Source organism: Hyaena hyaena, unplaced genomic scaffold, assembly GCF_003009895.1.
Source record: "Hyaena hyaena isolate Hyena2069 unplaced genomic scaffold, ASM300989v1 scaffold_179, whole genome shotgun sequence".
In the NCBI taxonomy this organism is placed as follows: Eukaryota; Metazoa; Chordata; class Mammalia; order Carnivora; family Hyaenidae; genus Hyaena; species Hyaena hyaena.
The window spans coordinates 2,523,125-2,541,869 of record NW_024080812.1 but is presented as its reverse complement, the minus strand read 5'-3'; the positions used below and the strand labels follow the sequence as shown (position 1 = coordinate 2,541,869).

The 18,745-nt window shown below is 35.0% G+C and overlaps 1 protein-coding gene across 1 annotated transcript in view; it reads left to right on the top strand.

The window, feature by feature from the left end:
• The window catches only part of GPHN (gephyrin), a gene marked incomplete at its 5' end in the record, with an annotated part of 348,385 nt that overhangs the window by 251,227 nt on the left and 78,413 nt on the right, over positions 1–18,745 (top strand). Inside the window, 2 exons of the mRNA XM_039240741.1 lie at positions 6,936–7,028; positions 17,015–17,070. Coding sequence (XP_039096672.1) covers positions 6,936–7,028; positions 17,015–17,070 — 149 coding nt within the window. The remainder of the gene's footprint in view (positions 1–6,935; positions 7,029–17,014; positions 17,071–18,745) is intronic.

Sequence of the window (18,745 nt, the reverse complement as noted above, 5' to 3'; positions counted from 1 at the left end):
AAACAAGTTAAGTAATTTACTTATACCATTTAGACAATACATTTTGATTCAATGCTTACGAATCATATTCAACTTTATAAATAGCTCTCTGTTTTTGATTTCCTTCTATATATGTCCATTGTCAACTATTTAAATCTGTATAGACTCTTTCTGAAGATACTTTTTATGCCAGTCATCCCAGTGTAAAAAAGCTAGCACTCCAAAGAGTAGAGAATTTGTTAATGACTACTATCATTTGGGAAACTGACCTGTATATAAGTATCTTGCTGACTACATAAAAAGTCTATCACCTTATAACCAAGCATATTACACAAAACAGTGTAAATCATCAACTAATCTTTTCCACTCCTTTCTTCTTATCAACCTCTTGATCACTTAATTGTATATATGAACAAGGGTCCCCAGTGTTATACAGCACTACCTTTAAGATTTTTGATCTCCACAGAATCTAGAAATATGCATTTGTTATCATCTTCATCTTTAGCAAATTTTGTATGTTTTTTATTATATAGAACTTAAAGAATACTGTGTGTGGGGAATGATAGAACAAAATGAATATTATGTCCTCAGATTCTGAATACAGGACCATAACTTCTTGGCACACTGCCTAACTTTCTACAACTGAAATGCTCACTGCAGACTGTGAAGGCTGTAAACTCCCACCAGCAAATATTCCTAAGAAAACATATTAGTTATATTAATTATATATGGGGGAAACTGTTTTGCTTATTATAAATGGAGCTCTCATTGGACTGGAGAGAATGGGAAAAAAGCATTTTGCTCATGTCTTCCTGAAATCATATATTTTACACAGCTTCAGCTGCTCACTGTTGTTTCTTTACCAAATGATAAAACAGTCATAATACCTACTTGAGAAGTTACTTCTTCCTGGTTCCAATTCAGGTTTGAAGGCTAAGACTCCTTTTCTAACATCACAAGACCAAAGTTTATTCAACATTAATACTTGGGCTCCACCTATGGGCAAAGAAAAGGGATGATTTAACATGTAGCTAAGTGTATGTAAGAATGTCCCATGTGATTTGCAGCACTGCTATATACTCTTTAAGTTCCCAAATAGATCGTCTGGTGAGACAGTGAATGAAGTCTAATATTGACTGCTTGAAAGAGCTATCCATTGTTTAGTCCTGAATGCTACTGAGAGATATGATAGAGTGCCTTTTTTACCCAAGAGGTGTATCTGATATATATTCCTTGTGTTCTCTAGTATCTTCTGCCAACTGATAGTCTGAACCATTTTTCAATCAACTGCATATTTTTCCCTCAATCCTTTCCCTTGCCTTAGGCTTTTAGACAAAAACTTGAGGTAATTAATGTTTTTTCTCTTTGAAGAAATTTAATTTCTGTTGTTAACTTGATACCAACTCCAAAATCAGAACTATTCCAGTAGAGATCAAATTTACCTAAATTAAAGATAGTAACCCCTATATTTTGCATGAGTCCAAAATAAAAAGATGGTTAATTATATGTTATTTTTACCTTAACTAAATATAAAGCAATTCTTTCTTTCCAGCTGAAATATTTTATTTTTCTTTCTATCATTTTTGAAGGTCTATAAAGACCAGATGGTATATATGTGCTACAAATGACTTTTCTTGGCTCTTCTAAATATAGCAACATGTTGAAATGAGATAAATACTTTTAAAAATATATATTATCCTTGTCCTTTATTGAAATATAATTCATATGTTATAAAACTCACCCACTTCAAGTATACAGTTCAAGGGTTTTTAGTATATTCCTAGATATGTACAACCATCACCACAGTCAATTTTAGAACATTTTCGTCAAGTCAAAAAGAATCCCCATCCTCGTCAGCTTCCTCCTATCTCCTCATCAACCCCATCCAGCCCTAAGCAACTACTTGTCTACTTTCTACCATAGATTTACCTATTCTGAACATTTTATATAACGGGATCATATAATATATGGTCTTTTGTAACTGGGTTCTTCTACTTAATATTTTCAAGATCTATCCATGTTGTAGTATGTATCAGTACTTCATTCCTTTTTTTGATTATACTAAAAAACATTAACATAAAATTTACCACCTTAACCATTTTGAATTGTATAATTCTGTGGCATTAGGTACATTCACACTATTATGAAACATATCTCCAGAACTTTTTCATACTAGATACCTAAGCCTGTATACCCATTAAATAACTCCACTTTCCCCCCTCATCTCAGCTCCTGGTAACCACCATTCTACTTTCTGTTTCTAAGAATTTGACTACTTTAGATACCGCATATAAGTGGAATAATGTAGTTGTCTTTTTGTGGCTGATTTACTTTGCATAATGTCTTCAAGGTCAGTTCACGTTGTATCATGTCACAGTGTACAAACATATACACATTTTGCTTATGCATTCTTCCATTGATGGACATTTGGGCTGCTTCTACCTCTTGACTATTATGAATATTGCTACTCTGAATATGGGTGTGAAAATATCTCTTTAAGACCCTGCTTTAAATTATTTTAGATACATTCTCAGAAGGAGGATTGATGGATCATATAGTAGTTCTATTTTTAATTTTTTGAGAAACATTCTTACGGTTTTCCATGGTGGTTGCACTATTTTACAATCCTACCAAGAGTGTACAAGGGTTCTAATTTCTCCACATTCTCATCAACACTTGTTATTTTGGGTTTGTTTTTTTTTAGTAGCCATCGTAATGAGTATGAGGTGATATCTCATTCTGGTTTTGATTTGCATTTCTCTGATGATTAGTGACGTTGAGCATCTTTTCATATGCTTGCTGACTATTTGTATATCATTTTTGAGTACATCTTGTACATCCGTTCAAGTATTTTGCCCATTTTTAACTGGTTACTTGATCTTTTTGTTGTTGAGTTATAGGAGTTCTTTATATATTCAGGACATTAGCCATTTATCAGATTTGAAAATATATTCTCCCATCCTTTTCACTCTGTTGATTGTGTCCTTTAATGCACAGAAGTTTTTTTCTAATATAATCTTTTTTTAAGTTTTTTATTTTAAGTCCAGTTTAGTTAACATAGAGTATTATATTAGTTTCAGGTATACAATATAGTGATCAAAACTTCCATGCATTACACAGTGCTTATCATGGTAAGTGTACTCTTTAATCCCCATTACCTATTTCACCCATCCCTCCCACCTACCTCCCCTCTGGTAACCTTCAGTTTGTTCTCTATCATATAATGTGGTCTTTTGTAACTGGGTTCTTCTACTTAATATTTTCAAGTTAAGAATCTGTTTCTTGGTTTGTCTCTCTTTTTTTTCCTTTGTTCATTTGTTTTGTGGTTTAAATTCCACATATGAGTGAAATCACATGTTATTTGTCTTTTTCCAACTGTCTTATTTCACTTAGCATTACACTCTCTAGCTCCATCCAAGTTGTTGAAACTGGCAAGGTGCCATTCTTTTTATTGCTGGAATAAATAAATAAATTCCATATATGGAATATTATATATGGAATTTATATACACACACACACATAATGGAATATATACGTATCTTCTTTATCCATTCATCATTCAGTGGACATGTGGGCTACTTCCATAATTTGGCTATTGTAAATAATGCTGCAATACACACATAGGTGCATGTATCCCTTGGAAATAGTTTTTGTATTTTGGGGGGTAAATACCCAGTAATGACGCACAAAAGGTTTAAGTTTGATGTAACCCCATTTATCTATGTTTGGTTTAGTTGCCTGTGTGTTTGATGTCATACTCAAGAAATCGTTCCCAAGACCAAGAAACAGACTCTTAACTATAGAGAACAAACTGATAGTTACCAGAAGGGAGGTGGCGGGGGGCAGAGGTGGGGCTCGGTTATAAGTGAAAGGGAGGGGCACCTGGGTGGCTCAGTTGGTTAAGCGTCCATCTTCAGCTCAGGTCATGATCTTACAGTTCATGAGTTCAAGCCCCACATCAGGCTCTGTGCTGACAGATCAGAGCCTGGAGCCTGCTTCAGATTCTGTGTCTCCCTCTCTCTCTCTGCCCCTCCCCCACTCACACTCTGTGTGTCTCTATCTCAAAAATAAACATTAAAATAATTATAAAAAATGAAATTTTTAAAAAATGGTGAGGGTGCGCCTGGGTGGCTCAGTCGGTTAAGTGTCTGACTTTGGCTCAGGTCATGATCTCACGGTTCATGGGTTCGAGCCCCGCATCCGCTCTGTGCTGACAGCTCAGAGCCTGGAGCCAGTCTTCGGATTCTGTATCTCCCTCTCTTTCTGACCCTCCCCTGTTCACATTGTCTCTCTCTCTCTCTCAATCTTTCTCTCTCTCTCTGTCTCTCTCTCTCAAAAATAAAAAAAAATTAAAAACTTAAAAAACGTTTTTAATTTAAAAAATAATAAATAAATAAAAATGGTGAAAAAGATGTACTTGTGATGAGCACCAGGTGATGTATGGAAGTGTTGAATCACTATGGTACACTTGAAACTAATATTAACACTGTATGTTAACTAACTGGAATTTAAACAAAAACTTTTTTAAAATGTGAGGTCCATTTACATTATTGGGAGAAATTTTTCAGTATAAAATCAGAAATTGTTTGAAAAAAATAAAACATTTTATCTATTCATCACCATTATAAAAAAAATCATTGCCACGTCCAATGTCATAAAGCTTTTCCTCTATCTTTTCTTCTTTTTTTTTTTCCCCCTCTATCTTTTCTTCTAAGAGTGATATAGTTTTAGGTCTTACATATAATTCTTTAAACCATTTTGAGTTAGTTTTTACATATGGTGGAAGATAAGGGTCCAATTTCATTCTTTTGCAGGTGGATATCTAGTTTTCCCAACACCAGCATCATTTGTTGAAAAACACTGTCCTTTCCCCATTAAAGATCATTTGACCCTTACTGAAGGTATTTGACCAAAAGTTTATTTCTGGGCTCTCTGTTCTATTCCATTTGTATTAGTTAGGGCTCTCCAGGGAAACAGAACTAATAGGAGATATATAGAGCTATCTAGAGATTTATTATGATGAATTGGCTCATATGATTATGGATGCTGAGAAGTCTCAATATATGCCTTCTGCAAGCTGGAGACCCAGGAAAACCGGTTTTTTGTAACTGGAAGTTTATACTTCTTAATCTCCTTGTGCTATCTTTGAATATTAACCATTACTTTTATTGAGCTATTCATAATCCCAGCAAAGTCATTCTCTTAGGATTCAAGCTGGTATATAACTTACATTTTCATGAACTACCCCAGGCCAGATTAGTTCCAGGCAAGGAGCCACCCCAGGGAGTTTATTGTGATCCTGTCAGATGCCGTGGGGCTCACCATCAGGTTCATTTGGTAGTTAATAGTTTAGAAGTGAATACAAACTAGACTCTCTGGTTTCACCACTTCTCTGCTCTTACCAAATATAGGTCCATAGATTCAGGATAGGTCCAGAATAGCTACAACCTTGTAGGAATATCTGAAGCTAGAAATTGCTAAGAAGTTCTCCTTTCCAATTCATTTATTACCTCCCTAAAAGGGAAGTTAATATCACTGTCACTATGGATCAGAATACAAAATTAAAAATCTCTCTGTACTTAACTTCTAAGTCCTGGGTTCTGGAAATCAGAGGCCATAGGTGGCTAAGAAGGACAATGCCAAAAACAAAAAACAAGCAAAGATACCCATTCAGCTCTGGAAACAATGGAGTTTTCTAAATTATACAAACATCTCTGTAAATGAAGTCCTTACAGTCTCTGGGGACAGGCTTGTCCCCAAAATCAAAGGCTATCTTTTCTTTAATTTTCTTAAGAAAAAGAAAAACTTGCTTAATGTAAAAACAGCGTATTATCATTGTAGAAAACTTGTAAATTTTCAGAAAAGTATCGCAAAGGGAATAAAAATAATACATAATTCTAACATACTAAAATAATAAATGTATTACATTTTCACATATGCCCTTCTCATCTTTTTCTGTTGACATGTACACATCTATGTTGACAGAGTTAAGATCATATATTGAATGTATAGTTCTGCATGTGTTTTAAACATATGTCACAAAAATTTTCCTGGTCAGTGAATATTCTTCATAGATATTACTTTAGCCTGCATAATATTTTATCATAAGGATAGGTCATTGTGTATTTAAATTTCTGTATTATTTACCTTTTTATTTATTTCCTTACTAATATAAGCAAGTGAAATAAACATGATTTATCTGTTTCCTTTCTAGGATAGATTTCTAGAAGTGAAATTACTGGGTAAATGAATAAAAAAATGTTTAAGAATTGGCTTTTTATGGCCATTTGTAGCAGCATGGATGGAACTTGAGGGTGTTATGCTGAGTGATATAAGTCAGGCAGAGAAGGACAGATACCATATGTTTGCACGTATAGGTGGTTTAGGAGGAACTTAACGGAGGACCATCGGGGAGGAGAAGGGGAAAAATAGTTGGCGAGAGGAGAGAGCAAAACTATGAGAAACTCTTGAATGCTGAGAACAAACTGAGAGCTGATGGGGGTGGGGAAGAGGAGAAGGGGGGTGATGGGCATGGGGGAGGGCACATGTTGGGATGAGCACTGGGTGTTATATGGAAACCAACTTGACAATAAACTATTTAAGAAAAAAAAGAAACTAAAAATAAGAATTGGCTTTTTAAAGAAAATAATCTTTGGGTAGTTAAAGGACTAATGACACATCAAACTGAACACATCTTTGATGCCTGTGTATCTGCTCATATTCAGATAATCTCTGCAAGCATAACTATTAATAGACTGAATCTAATCTTTCATTTCAGACACTAGCTTACATCTCTTCCTTCTGTCTCCAGCTTCTTGGGATAGAAATCAGGAGGTCTGACTGAGTCCATATACAAGGCTGGTCACACAGGCACACATACCCATCTTGTTTATGACTGCCTGTTTAAACCATTGCTCTCAACATCCATATTTTTTTTTTATATTCTCTTTTTTCAGATGGAATGGGACGAGTTCTTGCTCAAGATGTATATGCAAAAGACAACCTACCCCCCTTTCCAGCATCAGTAAAAGATGGCTATGCTGTCCGAGGTAAATATTTTGGGGTTTTTGAGTATCATACTCACACTGTATTTTTTTCCTTCAGATTTTTTACTCAGCCTTTTACATTTGTTTCCCCCTTGGTTATCAAAATAATTTTATTCACAGATAACAATCTGGATTAAAACTTTTCAGTGAAAGTATTATAGTTACTTGAAAATGCTTGTTGACAAATATGTAGAGATTGATCAAAACACTATACTATAACGTATTCTTCTGACCTCTACACATACTGGTAGCAGACAGTCTTGGTCTGGAAGTTGTCCAGATGTTTTCTAGTTGAAAACTATGTGGTCCAGGAAAGAAGAGTGGATTCCCAGCACAAGGATAATGTAGGGTGGTCTTTTCTTCTGCTTTAAACTCAGACATCAATAAGGGCTTCATAAAAAGCAAGCACAAAGGAAACCTCTAATTCCCTAGAAGAGCCAGATTTCACCACTCTGAAACCTTACATAGTACCAGCAATTTATACCTTTGGAATTGCCTGAGATTGCATAAAGGTTAAAAGCAAGATACTAAATAGGAATAGCCTGCTTAAAGTCTAATCTAAGAATCCAAAATGAAAATGCAAGTGAATTACTTAGAAACTATAATTGGTTATTAGTCAAGGCTGATATCATTGAAGAAATGTCTAAAAACATTTCCCAGTTTATTAGAGCTGTTAAGAAGACAAGTTCCTTTTTGGGGCGCCTGGGTGGCTTAGTCGGTTAAGCGTCCGACTTTCGCTTAGGTCATGATCTCGCGGTTCGTGGGTTCGAGCCCCGCGTCGGTCTCTGTGCTGACAGCTAGCTCAGAGCCTGGAGCCTATTTCAGAGTCTGTATCTCCCTCTCTCTGACCCTCCCCTGCTCACGCTGTCTCTCTCTCTCTCCCCTAGAAATAAATAAAAATGTTTAAAAAAAAAAAAAAAAAAGAAGACAAGTTCCTTTTTAATGGTTGTTGATGGAGTCTCTTACTTGTTTGTTGCTGCTTTTACTCTATCTGGCCATTAAAAACATTTCCTTCTCTTTTATAATTAAATATATTCATTAACCTCCCCCATGTTCCATCAGTGTCTCTTAGCAGTATCATTTTGTGTTGGAGGCAATATAGCAAATGATTAAGGTTATGGGCTTTGAAAAGCGAAGTCAGAGTTCTCTGGGTTCTATCTATGTAACTTTGAGCAAATTCAATTTTTTGAGCTTCAGTTTTCTCACTGATGATAATTATAATAATTCTTACCCCAACAAGTTGTTGTGAGAATTAAATGAGACTTTAGAAAGCCTTAGTAAAGTATCTGGCACCAAAAACAAGCACACAATAATTGTTTTTTAAATGTTTGATAATGGGAACTATTATTATCACTATCATTATTATAAACACATTTCCTTAGATCATCTCTGGAAAGAAAGATAACATTTATCTGAATTATTCTCATATTCTACATAAATAAAGTGGTGGAGAGATAATTCCTACTAGTGTATTCCTTCTCAGGAATACTATCTTGCACGTACCTCATTCAGCTTGATCCCACTAAAGTAGAGTGTTTCTGAGAACATGAATAACAAATCCCCAGCAGCTCTTAGGATTTTTTTTCTTCCAAATATATTCCTTCTACTGTGCTTATTATAATGAATGTTGTCCAGAAAGAAAATTAGTTCAGTCTTCTGATAGCCCCATTGGCTCTTCTTGTTTCTTATTCTCCAACTAAAATGTCATTTCTGTTTTGAACTTATGATCGATAGCCATATAGAGGATTACTGTAAAATGACAAAGAATTCTTACTTCCAGAGTAGAACAAACAACTATAGCAGATGAAATACCAAAGGGATAAGAAAGTCTATTTTTCACATTCTTGATAATATAACACAGAAAGTGAGAAAATAAATTATTTGAGGCAGAATTATTCTCAAACAGAATGTTGTTCTGTGATTTTTATATGAGTTAGCAACAGCTCAATAAAAAGAAACTATTGCTCTTAGTTTTTTAGTTGCCAAAAAGAGTGATTAGCCCACATGAACCTCAAAAGAGCCTTTCTGCTACTATAGAATCTACCAAAGAAATTTTATGTAAAATTACCATTCGATATCTTAATTTATTCTTTTGTTTTGAAGTGGTGGTGTTTTTAGTTACTTCGTATGCACGTGCGTACGCGGACAAACACACACACACACACACATATGAAAACCATCTATAATAACACCTCACAATATAAAAGGTTCAACAAACTATTATGTAGGTGATTCATATTCTTTCTTTCCCGTGAAGTGTTGCTAGTTTAGCTATCTCTAAGATACAGAGACTTAATACATACATAACAGATAACCACTGTTGATAAGGTTAAGCCTCAAAGTAGGAGTGTTTGATGTGTCTATGTATATGTATATATACCAACATCATAATTAAGGCAGCCGAAGCCATCAGTGAACAAAGAGGCATGGGCCCAGGCTTTTCTGCGTTAGAACACTCCCCACAAGAATGTCCTTGAGGCTATTTTCGTGGCTCTAGAGAGCCACTCTACTTCGTGTACCTTCTTCTCTCTACCCCTGTCTTCCTTGACTCCCATTCCTGTCTCCCTACTCCCTTTATTCTCCCTTTTTTCTTCTCCTCTGCCTTTGCCGTAGGCCTTCCAGTAATAACCAGTGGCACCTGTGGGCATTGCTAACCCTGTAGGTGTAAAGAGGTTGCTAACTTGCTCTGGATCACTAAGCATTAGCCAGTATCCTTCAGAAACATGTGGCATAAAACTCCAAACCAGTTGGAGGATCACTTGCTTTAAGGTATGTGGGTTGAAAATCAAGACAGTAAAAAATGACTTAAGCAAACAAGAAATAGGAACAGCTTCTTTTAAAAAAGAAACAGAGTTTAAAGATGGCAGGAATCAAGGGATAATAATATAATAGGAAGATATGTAACCTGATAAACCTAAAACTGCATTCAGGATGGAGTGAGGAGGAGGAGTAGTCGTGGTGGTGGTGGTGGTGGTGGTGGTGGTAGTAGTAGTTGTTGTTGTTGTTGTTGTTAAAGAGAAAGGGAGAGATTTATTTTGGGTGCCTACAGCTGAGGAAGGTGCCAGGCTCAAGCCTTAACAATCGACCTCTCCCAAAGATGGAGTGAATTTGAAAGATAAAAGCAGAGAAAAGAAAATGAAAGTAACATGTTACCAATTAGGATCAATATGGTATTTTTATTCGTATTTTTGAAGAGCTATTTCTCTCTTCACACTAATTAAGTGAATCATCTTGATGAATTTCTGCCTTCCTGTAGAGATGCACATGCCTGTCTTTTCACAGTTTCCTTGTAGATGTTCATGAAGGCAGAAGTACCTTAGAATACCAAGTTCAGCTTTCTTGAAAATTTTCTCCTCAATAGGCTTATCCCTTCAGAACTTGTTTTACAGGGATGATTTAGAAAAAGGCAAAAGAAAGAACAAGCCACTAATTATTTTAAGAACCATGTATAACAAACAATTCTGGAAGGATATGAAAAATTTTTGCCATTTGGGTAAAGTAAATTTGAAAGTTTTTTTTTTCTTTTTTACATCCTGATTGAAATACATGCTTATGAAAAGTACAGAAAATTAAAAAGAACATTTTAAAATTACCCTTTATCTCACTCACTAGCTACCATTAACACTTTTTGTACTTCCTGTGGGTTAAAATGCATATGAATATTCAGTATAACCTTTTAGATTTAGAGCTAATCTTGTTGTTTCATGAAAGCCATGTTCTAAGGTTTCTATTTCTTCCATCTAAATCTCTGGCCACAGTTGGTTTCCCATTCAATAACTTACTGCTTTCTATTATACATCACTCTGGATAAAGAAGAGAGCCTTATGATGTGGGAGTATTACTCAAGTGAGCAGAGAGATATTTGGATTAATTAATTTTAGTCAGTTCCAAAAAGCTTAAAATACTATGTTTAAGTGTACCCCAATGTTCATAGCAGCACTCTCCACAATAGCTAAAACATGGAAAGAGCCTAAGTGTCCATCAACAGATGAATGGATCAAGAAGATGTGGTTTATCTATACCATGGAATACTACATGGCAATGAGAAACAATGAAATCTGGCCATGTGTAGCAACATGGATGGACCTTGAGGGTGTTATGCTGAGCGAAATAAGTCAGGCAGAGAAGGACAAATACCATATGTTTGCACGTATAGGAGGATTAGGAGGAACTTGACGGAGGACCAAGGGGGAGAAGAAGGGCAGAAATGGTGGGGGAAAGGGAGAGAGGCAAACCATGAGAGACTCTTGAATGCTGACAAAAACTGAGGACTGATGGATGTGGGGGGGAGGGGGGGGGGGGCATGAAGGAGGGCACTTTGGGGATGAGCACTGAGTGTTATGTAGAAACTAATTTGACAATAAACTATTTGTAAAAAAAAAAAAAAATACTATGTTTAAGGATATAATATCTCTTTTCCCAGTATTAACAATGAATGAGAGTTTTTCTCTAGGAAGATGACGGTAAAGAATATAAAATGCTTTCTCACTCACTTGTCCTATTCTTAACTTCCTGCTTTTCCTAAGGAAAAGCCACAGATTTAAAATTCCAAACAACCCACCTGATTTAATACTTCAGTATAATTGCAGCAAGTATTAATCTTGCTGTGCTAGTCTTGTCACCTTCCCTTGCCCCCCAATACTTTCTTAATGTTAGTATACATATAAATGCTTTATCCTGTTACCTATCATTCAGTCTTAGTGTGGTTCCACAGTCAAATTCTTAGTCCCTCTGCCTTATTCTTCTGTCAAAGATATTTCCTAGGACTTCTGAAGCTATGCTGTCTCTATAGCCTCAGTTTATTCAGCCCTAGCATGGAAGTGTTGAAACTCTTTATTATTGAAAAGAAATGAATAGCTATAAAGTGTTTCAAGAGCCTTAAAGAGAGTTCACATATGGTTAGAAAATGGAAATGATGGATAGTTCTATAGCAAATGGTTCGGGAAGATCATATTCTATACATTGCCACAATGAATAGTTATCCAATGGTATCCATTTTTAAATGATATCTTCAGAAATCTTCATGCAAACAGGTGAAGAAGACTAAAAGTGTTTTCTGGGCATTAAAAAGGAAGGTAAGGGTGGGAGCAACTTCAGGGGCTAGCATTGAAGCATTATGAATCAGTTGTAGAATGCATTTGCTGTTATGATCTGATTTCTATTGCTTTTATCACTTCCTTCAAATTAAATTCTACAGTTACAAAAAAGAAAAATAACATACTAACAGGAATGTCTGAATGTAGAGGACAGAGTTCTAAGCCTCTACAGAAATCCTTGGAATCCATGCATCTTTACTAATGGCATATTGTGGCTTGCTTCCTTATTTAGTTACAAGCTTTAGGATCACATGCCATCATACCTCCACTTCTGCCCCTTCCCACCTAAGCCTATAGAATTCATCTTGAAAAATGGTAACTTTTTTACCTGTCTCTTTAATAGATCTTTTAAAATAAATATCAGCAAGTTAGATAGATCATTATTTTTGTTTTTATAAGAAATAGTGAGTCTTCATGATAATGTAAAATCAGGATTTCTGTTGTACTTCACTAATTTTTATTCCTTACATTTTCTTTAAGTCTGAATTTGTCTATATCCAGTTCAATCTTAGAGTGCCCTGCTCCTCAAAAAAGGTAGTTCAGGAACCAGCACCATCCACATCAGCTTGTTAGAAATGTAGAACCTCAAGCCTTATCCCAGACCTACTAAATCAGAAACCATATTTTAACAAGATCTGCAGGTGATTTGTACATACTTTAAGGGTTGAGAAGCACTGTTATAAAGGAAATAATAAAAGCAACTTCTCTCTTGCCACCAAGAACCTTCTATAATGTGGTTTGACTGAGCCTTCTTTAGCTAGCAATATAGACACATGTTTCCCAGATAGAAATTTTCAGGGCAAAGTGAAGAACAAAGTTTAAGTGAGCACATATTCTCTGCAGTCAGTGCACTTTCCCTGCTGCTTAGAATCATTTCAGGACTCTTTCAGTTGTTGGTCTTCTTGACACTCTATTGCAGGCTTGCCCAAATGATCTCCAACCACTCATTATTCAGTGACATTTATTTGGAGTATTTGTGTATAACATTGATCTAAGGAATTTTGAGTGTAGGTGTATTTGCACATGTGGAGAACAGGAGACAGGAAGAAAGTTGAAGAGCAGAGGGTTTCAAAAAGAAATAAAGGAAATTATCCCCATCTATTAGATAATCTCAACATTAGAAAAAAAAATTTTAATAAAAGGGGGGCACCTGGGTGGCTCAGTGGGTTAAGCATCCAACATCAGCTCAGGTCATAATCTCACAGTTCATAAGTTCAAGCCCCGTATCAGGCTTTGTGCTGATAGGTCGAAGCCTGGAGCCTACTTCAGATTCTGTGTCTCCCTCTCTCTCTGCCCCTCCCTTGCTCATGCTCTGGCTCTCTCTCTCAAAAATAAATAGCATTAAAAATTTTTTTTAAAGAAGCTCATAATCTCAGTGAAGAAATAAAGTATGCACATTTATGAAATTATTCAAGAAAATTTCAAAAACATTATTCTAATGTGTACAAATCAGTTTACAAACTTCCCCCCTAAGTTTTATGGAAATGCCAAATTCATTTCTTTATTCTTTTAACAAATATTTATTGAAAATCAATGATAAGCTAGGCACTATGCTAGACAGAATAGCAACATGATCTAAGTTATTGTATAAAAATTAACCGGAGCAGTCTTTCTAAACATTCTTTTTTTTAATTATAGTTTATTGTCAAGTTGTTTCCATTTTTTTAATATAGTTTATTGTCATAAACATTCTTAATAGATGGTGAAAATTGACTTACATTTGAGAACTGTATACATGGAACAGCAGAAAATGGAAGGCATTCAAAATAAAGCATTTGGATTATTTTTTTGAGAGAGAAAGAGAGAGTGCATGTGCCAACTGAGCCACCCAGGTGCCCCCAAAATACAGCATTTTGTGTCAAAAAATATTATTTATTTATTCATTTATGCATGCATCTTTCTAAAAAGATTTTTATAAGCCATACTCTTTCATTTATTAAACATTTTAATACTTCATATATTGAAAACTTATTGAATACCTATTATGCAGCAAGTGCTAGGGATTCCCCTGGAAAAATAAGCAAATAACTGCAAAAAATTAGGAAGCCATAAATTAGAATAATTTAGGGAATACCCTGGGGAAACAAAAGAAAATGTAGCTGACTCTTAAAGGAAGAGGAGTCAAATATGATTTCATAGAGAAGGGACACTTGAGCTGAGTCTTAAAGGCTAAGAAGCCTTTAATTAGAAAGCACAGAAAGGAAAAGGATACTCCAAGCAATGGAAATAGCATATAATAATGGAGCTAAAATATGAATCATCTTAGTACTCTCAGGGAGCTACAGTTCTAGAAATTGAAAGTGGCTAGAGTGTAAGATCTAAGGAGGGTATGAATCAGAGGCCTTGGCACACAGGTGAAGGTCTTTAGATGGAGCATTTCCGCTCATTTTTCTCCCCCTGCCACACACACACCCTTTCTGCCTACCTACCTTATCTGCCTCCTCCATTACATCTGTGGCTTTAACTATACCCATAGAAAGACACACACTAAATACATTATACACACGTATATAACATACATACATATAAATGTACATATGCACATATATATAAACAAATATAAGTTTCATGAAACAATATGATTCATCCTTACCATGTGTGATGAAATATATTGCTATTCATTCTCATTTTTAAAAATATTTGCAAATGCCACCCAGATGCCCCTGTCAGCTAAGCGTCTGACTCCAGCTCAGGTCATGATCTCACAGGCCTGTGAGTTCAAGCCACATCGGTTCTCTGCTCTCAGCGCGGAGCCTGCTTCAGTTCCTGTCTCCCTCTCTCTCTGCCCCTCTCAATCTTGTGCTTTCCCTCTGTCTCAAAAATAAATGAAAACACCAAAAAAATTATTTACAAGTTTATATTACAGCCCGCCCTCCACATTTTATTTGAACGTTGCCATAAATTGGCATTGCATTAGAATAGAAACCATATCTGGTTTTACTCCACTCTGTCCCACCACCTAATATGACACTTAAGGCCTAGAATATACTCAGTAGAAATTCAGTGAATGAATGAAAGGAATAAACCGCTTTAAAAGACATTATTTTTAAAGTATGATTATTCCAATTTTTTCAACAAGAAAACTGAAGTTTAGAGAAAGGCTTAATAATTTGCTCAAAGTCCTGAGGCTAATAATGGGCAGAACTAGGATTTAGATGCAGCTATGCTTTACTCTAAAACACAACTAACTTCCCCTTGTGCAAGAAGGAAAAAGAGAAAATATCTAGGTTGCTTATGCTAGGTGGCAACCTGAGAATATCTCTAGTAGAAAAATAACTTTAAAATAAATTTATTCACCCTTGAGATGTAGTTAGTGTGGAATTCTGAAAGATAATTGACTTAATTTTCTTCAATAAGAAAATCAAAATTCACTTAACATACTGTATAAATAAATGGAGAGAATAGATGAAATAAGATTGCTAAAATGTTGGTAGTTGTGTAAACAGTGATTTTATGTCTATTTTAAATTGTTCATTTAAAAAAATTTAAACACAAAAGCAGCATAAGAATTGCATTGCAGGAAAGCTATTCTTGTTTTTCAAATGAACACTGAAAATACAATAGGATTCTAAAAAACACAAGAAACCTAAGAGTTTATTAACTAAGATAATGTCTATAAAGCACAAGATACGACATCTAGTACTTTAAGAAAATGTTAATTTTTGTTCCTCTCTACAACAGGTTAACCAAATCCATGCAAAAAAAAGTGACTCGTTATAAACAGTATTATATATAAGCCTTTAGAAAAATACCACTTTGTAGTCACATAAAAAAAGTGAATTTCATATGTCCTTTTTAAAAGAAATACTTTTTATTATCAGCATGATTGCAAATATAATTAAAATATTCATATAGAAAGTGTTAACTTTTCTGTGTATGTGTCAGCAAATGTAATGCAGAACTGCTTATATATTATGATTTAGAAATAGCATTTTGGCCCATTATTTAAAAAAATAATAAATATATATATATATATATATATATATATATATATGTATGTATACACACACACACACACACACACACAGGGTGCCTGGGTGACCCAGTCAGTAAAGCATCTGACTCTTGGTTTCAGCTCAGGTCATGATCTCATGGTTCATGAGTTCCAGCCCCGCATCAGGCCCCATGCTGACAGAGCAGATGGGGCTTGGGATTTTCTCTCACCCTCTTACTCTCTCTGCCCCTCCCATGTGTGTTCCCTCCCTCTGTCCCTCTCTCTCTGTCTCTCTCAAAATAAATAAATAAACTTTAAAAAAATACTATATTGGGAATTAAGGGACTGTGTTTTAGTCCTGGCTCTGCCACTAACCAAACCTTGTTCAACCTAAGTCCCTTCGTTCTGTGACTCATTTCCTTCAAATGTCAGATAAAAAAAGAATATATGTTCTTTCTACTTGGCTGAGTTACTATAAAGTAACTGAGTGATAAATAAGAAAATAGTATGAAATAGTTTAAAATTTTTAGAAAATGGTGAAATATGAATGTAAATAGTAATATATATGTATAGATTGATATATCCATGATAGTGTACACATATATCATACATACATACCTATAGAAACAGTGGTATTTATTTAGGAGGACAGGCTAGAAGGAATAGTTTTATTCAAAAAACACAAATATGGGCATTATGGAGCAACAGAATGACCAACTCCAATGATGTCAAGAAAGGGCACGATTAGGATCACTTCTACTGGTACTTGTGAGTGGTGGATACCAAAGATCAAACCAGTAGTAACAAAGCTATTATCTGGTCTAGGAGATCAGAAAAGTATTATACTTTCCTGAAGCCTTATCTCATCATTTGAGTCAAATTTTAGAATCCAACACTAGATCCTTATTCCTTGCTATAGGACCATTTTGATGTTTGTTCTGGTTCTGTTTACCTCACAGCTGCCGATGGCCCAGGAGATCGTTTCATCATTGGAGAATCCCAAGCTGGTGAACAGGTGAGATTCATAGGCCTGAAAGGCCCTAAAGATTTCAGTTTTATGGACTTTTAGCATTGAATTTTAATCTATCATCTTGTAATGGAAATCTTAGCAGTGGATTAGATAGGTTATCAAAGAGATTAAAGGATGGTTCCCATGAGAAAGAGACAAAAGAATTACTTTTTAACTGAAAGAATCTGCACCCATTGATATATGGCATGGTATCATTGGTATATCTCACAGACATGCCCCACAAACATTTTCCAGTCCTGTGATTGGATTATTCTTCCTGTAAAAACATCAATGTTGTTAATAGAGCTACAGTTTCTAGATGGTCTTCTTAGAGTTTTCTCCAACTTGTATTACAAACAGAGAAAATTAGAGGCAACAAATTATTTAACCTCTCTAGCTAATCATTTAAATTAGTTTTTCTCATTAGGGAGCTAGCCAGTGAATAGGTATACATGCATTTCTTTTAAGAAAAGGAAGCACTAATGGGTCATAATGAAGTACAATAGAAGTCCTCTTATATAATGCTTCTGTGACTAGTAATTGGCCATTTAATTGGAAATAAGTGGGAAATGATTGTATATTTTTAAATAAACATGAATTTAACTAAAATAAATGAACATTTACTTGTCAGTAATTTGATGGAAAGCCAAGGCTTTTCTTTTAATAAATATCTATTTGAATTTCTATCTGGTCTTTCGTACATAAATAACACCCAAAAGTATTATATGTGATTTCCAGTTTGGGTCTTTAAAGTGGAAAAAATTCAAGGACATTTGCAAATTATCTAAGTACAGAATCCTTTTTGGTTTTTATTATATTTTTGCAGTTTTTTTACTGCCACTTCACCCACACCTAATCTGACAGTTGTTTTTAAGCAAAAATTTTTAATTGAGTTTTAACAAAGGTTTAACTTGAATTTTTATAGGAAAAAACTCTTTTCACACTCATATTGCATTGATTTACATATTTAATTAAACTACATAATCCAGTAGCAACTATTGGCACAAACAAGTTTAGGAAGAAACTCATCTGAACTGTAAAGCTGTAGTTTACAATTATACAAGAGTCTAACAGCTTCAAACTTAAATAGTGCTGCAAGCACCATTATGTTTAAGAGGAAATAGAGAGCATATGTTAATCTAGTGAGTTTTGGAGGTTGGTTAAAAGAGTTCCTACCTTATTAAATAGAACCAGAAGACCAATGTACTTTTTTCCTCTACTATTACCAAGCACTCGTAAGGATTACATAAAAATAAAGGAGGAAATGAATGAATGAATGAATGTTGCAGCTTGGACAAAAGATATGTCCCATACCTTTTCTTCCTTGGCTTATTATGTACTCCCATATATACTGAAAATAGGGAGGAATTGAGAAAGTATATAGGAGAAAGATGGTACCAGTGGTGGTGACGCTAGCCTCCTCATCCCTACATTCAAGCATTGAGAACTGCATACAGATCTCTGACACCAAGCCTGGCACTATAGTGATTAGATGCTGTACACAGGCTGGTTTTAGTCCCCATGACTGTTTTCCTGACAAAAAGAACAGCTAGGCCCAGATCCTTTTTTTATAAATGACTGTTATTTTGAACTCAGAATCTGACTTCTTGTTACACATTTTATTCAGTGCTGGATGTCTAAAGCATCCATTTTTATAACAAAGCCACAAAGTACCAGTTAT